This window comes from Lactuca virosa, chromosome 6, assembly GCF_052849685.1.
Source record: "Lactuca virosa cultivar CGN04683 chromosome 6, Lactuca_virosa_CGN04683_v6, whole genome shotgun sequence".
NCBI classification, from domain to species: Eukaryota; Viridiplantae; Streptophyta; class Magnoliopsida; order Asterales; family Asteraceae; genus Lactuca; species Lactuca virosa.
The window spans coordinates 268,225,697-268,234,455 of NC_136431.1; the positions used below are offsets into that span (position 1 = coordinate 268,225,697).

An 8,759-nucleotide genomic window follows, 5' to 3' on the forward strand; every position below is an offset into this window, starting at 1 on the left:
GTAAGGTACCGGGTAAAGTGGGTCTAGAACCGGAAAACCCGGAAATATCAAAGTGGGTCGAATGGGACCGGGTAAAGTGGGTCTAAAACCGAAAAACCCGGGGAACCGGGTAAAGTGGGTCGAATGCATGTTTTAAAATTTCACAAAATACAAAAATAAAGCTGAGAAAAAAAAATTCGCAGCTTTGATATCCCAATTTTGGAAGACTATAAATCAACGAATATAAAATCAAAAATGACAAAATTATAGTCTAAAATCATGTACAAACTCTATACTACACTTTTCAAAAAACCGCATGCTATTCTGACTTCAAACGAATTAAATATGCATGTTTTAAATCTATAACGAAATACAAAGAAAGCTAAAAAACATAAAATTTTCAGCTTTGATATCCCGACTTTGAGGGACTATAAGTCAATGAATAAACACCCAAAAATAACAAAATTATAGTCTAAAATCATGTACAAACTATAAACTACACTCTGGAAAAAACCTCATGTTAATCCGACTTCAAACGAATGAGATATGCATATTTTAAAACTATCACAGAATATAAAAAAAAAAACTGAAAAACATAAAATTTTCAGTTTTGATATCCCAACTTTGAGAGACTATAAGTCAATGAATATAAACCCAAAAATGACAAAATTATAGTCTAAAATCATGTACAAACTATAACCTATATTATGGAAAAAATCTCATGCCAATCCGACTTTAAACGAATGAGATATGAATGTTTTAAAACTATCACATAATACAAAAAAAAAGCTGAAAAACATAAAATTTCCAGCTTTGATATCCCGACTTTGAGAGACTATAAGTCAATGAATATAAACCCCAAAATGACAAAATTATAGTCTAAAATCATGTAAAAACTAAAAACTATACTATGGAAAAAACCTCGTGCCAATCCGACTTCAAACGAATGAGATATGCATGTTTTAAACTTTCCATAAAAACCGGTTCTGATCCCTAAAACCGGTTCCGGTTCGTAACACGATTCCGGTTCTTAAACCCGGTTTACCCGGACCCGAAGGACCCGAAACCCGGATAGAGCCATTCTTTAAACCCGGGACCCGGACCGGTTTTACATATTCCGGTTCTAACGGTTCAGGTTCCGGTCCGATTCCGGTTCCGGTCCGGTTTTCCGGTTCTAAATCTCATCCCTACTTTCCCGGTTCTAAATCTATCCCTACTTTCCCCTGGTCCAATACACTACTCCTCACGAAAACGAAAGCAATCGATGATTTAGGGTTACACCTCCACTCCGCTGGTGTCGTTTGTGCTCACAAGGCCTCACGAAATTTGGGAAGAAGATAAACAAAATTAGGGCAACGACGTCGTTAAAATGGTATGATGTTAGCGGAGAGGCCTTCGACGATGGAGGATCGAAGACTCCGATGATGTTGAGAAAAATAGAAAACAGATATGTAGGTCTCGGAATCCAAGCTTCTACACACTAGGGCTAAAAGTGTTATAAACTATTTTAATCAGTGAATGGAAAAGTGGTCGATTCCTCATCACCTCAAAGTTCGATCGATGTTTAATATCTCAGAGGAACACAATGAGAGTCATCTTCCAGTTTTCGCCGGAGAGACATCTTCAAACATAGGAGCACATCAGAGCGCAATGGAAACTGCGAATCTGATTTCCACTAGCCGCTATCCTCTGTACACTTCTTCTCTTCATTTTGTCAAGTAATTTCCCTTTCATTTTCATCAAATTTCTTGATTTTGTTGAAAACTTTAAACCTTTTTTTTTTTTACCGAAATAAGGCAATTATTGCATTCTCTCAGGTAAAGTTTGTAATAGTTTCAGTTAACTTTATAAATCCATTAGAATCAGATAAAAACACTGAGATTCATCATTTTGTAATCCATCTATCTGGAATGCAAATTGATTAATTGGGGATTATAGTAGTTGATGTGTTATGTTAGGTTTTTGCTAGAGTTACTACTTTTTAACTATGAAAGAGGGAGTTTTTCTTCTTATTTGTTTCAATAGTCAAGCTTAATATTCAATTATGATTCAGTATTAGTTATTTTTGAAAAATAAAAACATCTTTTTCAGGAAGTCAGCAAATTCAAACACACATCTATCTCAACATTTTTTGATATGTGTTCTTGTTGGATCAGTCGAAATTGAAATGTTAATTTTTATTTTGTTTCAACCTACCTCGAGTTTAAGAATATATTGAATTGATATTACATGAGATGTCTTCACATACATTTGTGAGCATGTTGACGTGCATACTGTAAGTATGTTTAGATTGGTATTTAGTAGTCTTTTTCTAATGGTAGTCACGATTATCTGTTTGCTCTTTGTAAATTAACGTTGTGTTTTAGAACCTAGAATCTGGTGTTATGCGTCTGTTCTTAATATGATCTACTCTAAGAACTGCAAATTACTTAACGTTCATGGTCATTTGAGCTTTTATATTCCATTTTTATAAAGTTTATCAGTGGAGAAATATCCTAACAGCCAGATGTTTGGCCATCAGGAGATTATTGATGGAAAGCTACTTAATTATAAACATAATCTTTCTCTTTTTATGATTTTTGTAGTTTTTTTTTTTCTCTGGATCTTATTGAGTGGTTTGTGATTTTGTTCAGGCTGGTAAATATATTTGGCTAAGTTACAAGGAAGTATATGATAATCTGTTGAATATTGGAGAATCTATCTATAGCTGTGGAATTAAGAAAGTGGGGAATTTCTGTATGTTTTCCGGTTTATTTGCTTTTATTCACTTTTCATAGTATAGAAAATTAACATTATAGTTGCTCATGTCCAGGGGGCACGTTGTGGTATGGGATAAATTGCACAAATTGGGTTGTAAGCATGCACGTATAACTTTGGTGATTCAAATTTACATATGTACTTTTCATTGAACTTTATTTTTTTGTAAAAACTGAAACTTTTAGTATATTCCAAATTACGTTCTATAAGTTTGAATTTTTTTATGCAGCAAGGATACTCAACTAATTGTGTCAGATCTTTTGTAGGCCTGCAATGCTCATGGCCTTCATTGTGTCCCTTTATACGACAATTTCGGTATATACATGAAAGATCTTTTAAATAAACTGATTATATATTAAGCAACATTTTTTTCAGGTGTTGGTGTACTGAAATCCATCATATGTCTTGCAGAAATCTCAATTATATTTGCAGAAGCAACTAAAATTTATGAGGTAAGCTGTAAAAATATATCAATGTCAAGTAATTCTACATAGTCTTGAATAAAAATTATGATGCTTAATTGTTATATACTATTCTTGTGACACTTGTACAAAAGTTCTCAATATTTATAGGTATTAAAGACTTTTCGTGATACCGAATTACCAAGAAGTACTTGAAAAGTAAGTTTTATTTATCTGCTTTTCTCATAATAAATATATGTCCCTCTTGTGAGTTAATATGTTTTATCTTAATTTCCAGTTCTTGTTAGCTTTAACACAATCACAAACGAGCAGAAGTTACATGCTGAAAATGTGGTTTGGAAATTTATTCTTGGGAAGTATTTTAATAGCTTGTGAAGTTCGTTGTTTTATGGAATGAAATCATTAACAAATTTCGTGACGAGGATCTCATAAGTAATAGGTTAAGTATCTCTATTTCTAGTTATTTTTTCCACAACAAGTTGAAATCATTAATAAAAATCTTTTCAAAATATGAACAGAGAGGTTGAATTGATGAAGAAATGTTTATCATCCGAATTAAGTTTTGATCTTGTTTGTTGGCGAATTTTCATCCTAGCAAATCAAGTCAGTTTTTCACTATATAATTAATCTCAAGCAATCCATGTATTTATGAAGGTGGGGCACATGTGTCTCATGACCATGTCCCTAAAAGTAATTTTTATTCTATTGACTGTTAGATAACATGAGTATACCTTGGGATTTTTTAATAGGTCATTTTGTTGTTTCATTCAATTACATGTTGGAATAAAAAGAATAAATTTGAACAAAATGAAAGGAATCACATTCCTTCAAGAATGGTTGATTCAATTCGAGAAGGCAAAACAACATTATTTAATATGATTCCATTCCAACATGGAATGCAAGTATTATATTTTGAACTCCATTAAAGGGGTTGTTGATGAAGAACATGAAGTGTTGAAAAAGGATGTTATTAAATGGATTAGTTTAATTGATGAAGGACTTGAATTGTTGTAGACTTTTCATATATATATAACTGTTTAATAGTTTTTTACTAATATATTAATTTTTGTCTCAATTTACAGTTGATATTTATTTATTAATTACCTTTTGACGTATATTTGGAACATACTTTTTTACTTGACACTTTGGTTTCTGTAATGGGTTGTATTGTTGTATATGTATGAATTTATTTTGCATTATTATTATATATATATATTAAAGTTGTGGAAGAAAAGAATAGTAAACTTGGAATACTTTGTTCAGGTTTGGTCCCTTGATTTACATATCCGGTCTCTGTATTTTTTTAATTAATTTATTCATGTCCTTTTCTATGTGTTCCATTCAACTTTCCATTTTTTTGGCAGAATTGGTCCCTGTATTATTGTTGGGTTTGTGTTCCATTCAACTTCCCATTTTTTTTGGCAGAATTGGTCCCTGTATTATTGTTGGAAGTTAGGAATACTAAATTTGGATGTTTTTTTGGCAACTTTGGTCATTATTCTTTACCCATTTTGACACTTTTGGTCCTTGCAATCAATATTTTTACATTTTTTGGAACCTTTTAATATTTAAAGTTTGGCCACAAAACTTTAACGGTTTGACAATTTTGATCCCTTTTCTAAAAAGTTGCTAATTCCTACCCCTTTAATTCTTTAGCCATTTTCACACTTCTGGTCCTTGCAGTCAAAACTTTTACATTTTTTTTCCGGGGCAAAACCCGGACTTTTCATCCTTGCACTTTCTATGTTTGTCATATTTATCAATTCGGAAACAACATTGAAAGCTTCTGGCCCCCGCGTAGCGGAGGTAACCTTTCTAGTTATACATTAAATGTGTAATTTAGCTTGATAAAAATATTTTGTACAAACTTAGAATATATATATATATATATATATATATATATAGACACGCAAAATCATAAATGTATGTTGTAAAATTATGTCAAAAATCATGACGTACAAAATATGTCGTAAATGTCTATCAAGAACTACAAACATGTTACGAATTACGACATACAATGCCAATCATAATTATATGTCCTAAATGTATGTCGTGTTTGTATGTCGTAATTGTAGGTCATACAGATTTGTCGTAAATTTTATGACAGACCAAATGCCTGTCATTTTTATTTATGACATGGCTTTCAATGACAGACATTTGTCTGTCATGTATAGGCATTTACGACGGACATTGTCTGTCATTGAAAGCCATTTTTCTAGTAGTGAAGTTTCGTAGACCGTAGACAGAAGGGAAGAAGAGATCTCAACTTCGGTGGTGATGACAGCCATTATTAACTAATTTCCAAAAAAATGAAAAGTAAGAAGATGAATGTATTTGTTGCGTTGAGATTTGAGTAAGGATAGAGGTATTTATAAGGTTGGAAGGCTGGATAAACAAACATCTAATGTTTTCTAGATGTTCATTGGCATTGCTGAATACTCTTCCCACGAGTTCTTCATTGTTGAGCCCACCACTTCCACGTTTTACTTAAAATATGAACACGTTCTCATTTTATATAGGCTTTTAGCAGAACTATTTTATTCTCCACAACTTTGTCATATATCATTTACTTAAGTTATTCTTATTGACGTATGAAACCAAGACTATGAATGTCAGCCTTCAAATATATTATTCATGTATCACGAGGAGCAGATTTTCTCATTTATACGAACGATTTTGGAAAAGTATATTGTCACAATTTTATACAGCTTCTCTTCCATCTAATATATAATGTTTATATATCCAACAAATATTATTATGAAAATATTTAACATGTAGATAGTCATGAGACGTTAAACAACAAAAGCAATCAATTGTGGTTTTATTAACTGGTCAACTCGAGAAAATTTAAAACTTACATCTAGAAAATAACCAAGATTAAGTACTACAACTTAATAAATCTTAAAATTTTCATGTACCACCATATCATCTAATGTTTTGTTCTGGAACGCATCGTCTGTTTAATGTGTCCAGTTGAGAAGATTCCACCATCATCAACAATATAACATATATGTTACAAAACAAAAATTCTGTTTCCCGACAAAAATTGCATATACCGCGTATATGCAAATGATGTGACTAACCTGTCTACCAAGGACATGTCTCCCTCCTAAACCTAGTTTAAAAAAAATCCAGTGCAAAACAATTCGTCCAACTCTTATTGAACAGAAGAAAAACGAAAAAAAAAAAACGCAACCCTAAAAACTCCCAACACCGGGGATTTCAGTAATCTCACAACACAACACTATAAAATTGGCTTGTCTATTTATTATTTTCTTCAGCTTCCATACCCTCACGAGGAAATTGTATCCACTCCTATACCCTAGAATCTATGAAGTTTTTGAATTAAATGAAGTTGAACGAAGCCAACTAACTTGTAGACACTACTTTGTCATTATCTATCAATTTCATCACTATAATTTAAATACTCAAGCAATTAAGTTTTAATTTGTTATCTACCAACCAAAAAAAATGCCGTAAGACCTCTTCATATCGTTGGAGAAACGTTTAGATCCCCTCTTACAACGCATCACTTTACGACAAACAACTCCATCAATAATCCGTTGGAAAATCCATTTTACAGAAGTTGTTTTGACAAAAAAAAAAAAAAAAAACCAAAAAACAAAATATCCGGTGGGAGAAACCCATTTAGGTTATTAGAGATATGAGAAAATTATTTTTCAACGGCCGTTTCTTATCGAATTTTCCGCTGTAAAACCTATTGAAACTAGTGTCGACGGTTCACCGACAAATCGTAATTTTTAGCACTTTTCGACCAAAACTTGGTTCAAGGTAAGTGTCATGTCTCGAAGGGAATCTTAGCAAAATTGAATTTAGGTTACTGGCAGAGATGGAAAAATGGGATGAAGAAAGGTCACATTTTATGTTGAAAACATGGTGTTCCGAGGCTAATAGTGAAGAGGGAAGAGGAACCCTTAGTGAATTAAATGGTAAGGGTCTTAGTACGAAGGAGGGCACAACATGGTTGAACAAAATTATAAATGTCTTCTATGATTTGAGTACGATGAAATTGTTTCTTATCGACTTATTATGGATACATAACATAATGCATAAAGATACATGATGTCTTTTCCTATTTATTTGAAACATTATGACTTAAGTGATTCTAAACTTCTTAACGTATTCAGCATTGCTATAACACGGTTACCTGTTACTGAAAATTCTCAATTTTCAAAGCAACCTCACAAAAATTAAAGCCACCGATGTACCATCTGCCTTTTTGCATCATTTTAAAATTTATGGTATATTTTATTTTTTCTCTTTTAGAATTGCAACGTAGGAGGAGAAAATTTTAAGGTTTATTTTTTCTTTCATTAAAACTCATGTTAACTTCACATTAGTTTTGAGTAAGTAAGCATCTCATTTAGTCATTGTTACACATTTAATTTAAACATTAGATTAAGAATCTTTTTTGTTTACATTATACAGATCATTATTTTATACATCACTTAATGTTTAGTCCAAAAAAAAAAATCCTGCATAGATAAATTGTTATAGCTTTTAATTTTTAATTTATTATTATTATGAGTTACAATGATGGCATCACTAGTAATGAAAGCAACCAAGTATCCATTTATTTTGGTGAAAAACACAAGAACGAAATAATTTGCATCTTTAGCGATGTATAATCAAAGTAATTTTTTTTTTTGAAAACCATGGTTGCTAAAAAGATATTAGTAAGCTTCAGGATGAGCAATGGCATAGGCCTCAATTGACTTGAAGGTGTTCTTATATGCTTCTTTCGAACCGTTAAGAATATCTTCACTTAGCTGGGCATCAGGTTTGCAATTAAACACAGTTGTATGCTTGTATACCGATCCAGCGTTAGGAGATGGTACAAACTTAACATGATGAGTCGCCGAGTCAATAATGCCTAACAACGCATCACCTTCAAAGATTGTGTAACTAACACTTAGATTGCTTGTGTCGATGGCATCGATTCTGTTCTTTGAATTTTTATAAGGAACACCTAGACATACATTACAAAACACATTATGGAACCATATATGAAAAAAAAAAACCTACTAATATGTATTACAAGATCCTTCCGGTACATGAATAACATATACTAAACACATAATATAAGTTATTTACGAAATACTAACCATCCCCGAAGATTATACTCTTGATGCTTCCAACACCACCATCACCTTCGATAATGCTAATGGATTTGAATGTTTTCGGGTCGACCTTTGGCGCGAGGGTGTCGAAATCTGCATAGACTTTAAAAAGTTTCGTAGACGGAAGGGAAGAAGAGATCTCAACTTCAGTGGTGTTGACAGCCATTATTAACTAATTTCCAAAAAATGAGAAGTAAGAAGATGAATGTATTTGTTGCGTTGAGATTTGAGTAAGGATAGAGGTATTTATAAGGTTGGAAGGCTGGATAAACAAACATCTAATGTTTTCTAGATGTTCATTGGCATTGCTGAATACTCTTCCCATGAGTTCTTCATTGTGGACCCCACCACTTCCACGTTTAACTTAATAAATGAACACGTTCTCATTTTATATATGCTTTTAGCAGAACTATTTTATTCTCCACAACTTTGTCATATCTAATTTACTTAAGTTATTCTT

The 8,759-nt window shown here is 32.2% G+C and overlaps 1 protein-coding gene and 1 long non-coding RNA gene across 8 annotated transcripts; one reads left to right on the forward strand and one right to left on the reverse strand.

Annotated features, from left to right (window-relative positions):
- Window positions 1–1,209: 1,209 nt before the first annotated feature.
- Window positions 1,210–3,861, forward strand: LOC145120475 (uncharacterized). 7 transcript variants are annotated; one of them, XR_013714205.1, is made up of 7 exons: window positions 1,210–1,697; window positions 2,613–2,715; window positions 2,792–2,874; window positions 2,966–3,051; window positions 3,148–3,356; window positions 3,436–3,597; window positions 3,677–3,861. It is a non-coding gene; the product is annotated as an uncharacterized LOC145120475 (long non-coding RNA). The 7 variants fall into 7 exon arrangements; XR_013714207.1 differs by having other exon boundaries at window positions 3,148–3,188; window positions 3,293–3,356; window positions 3,436–3,861; XR_013714204.1 differs by having other exon boundaries at window positions 3,148–3,188; window positions 3,309–3,356; window positions 3,436–3,861.
- A 3,870-nt stretch (window positions 3,862–7,731) lies between these two features.
- Window positions 7,732–8,531, reverse strand: LOC145120246 (root allergen protein-like). The gene is made up of 2 exons (XM_079056064.1): window positions 8,285–8,531; window positions 7,732–8,148 (listed from the first exon to the last, which is right to left on the reverse strand). The coding sequence occupies exons 1-2, from the start codon at window positions 8,463–8,465 to the stop codon at window positions 7,853–7,855; spliced, it is 477 nt and encodes a 158-aa protein (XP_078912190.1). The 5' UTR covers window positions 8,466–8,531; the 3' UTR covers window positions 7,732–7,852.
- Between the last annotated feature and the right edge of the window lie 228 nt (window positions 8,532–8,759).

Coding starts and splice junctions, on each gene's coding strand:
- LOC145120246 (XM_079056064.1), bottom strand. CDS start 8,465: ATGGCTGTCAACACCACTGAAGTTGAGATCTCTTCTTCCCTTCCGTCT. Junction 8,149..8,284: donor GAGTATAATCTTCGGGGATG/GTTAGTATTTCG, acceptor ATGTATGTCTAG/GTGTTCCTTATAAAAATTCA.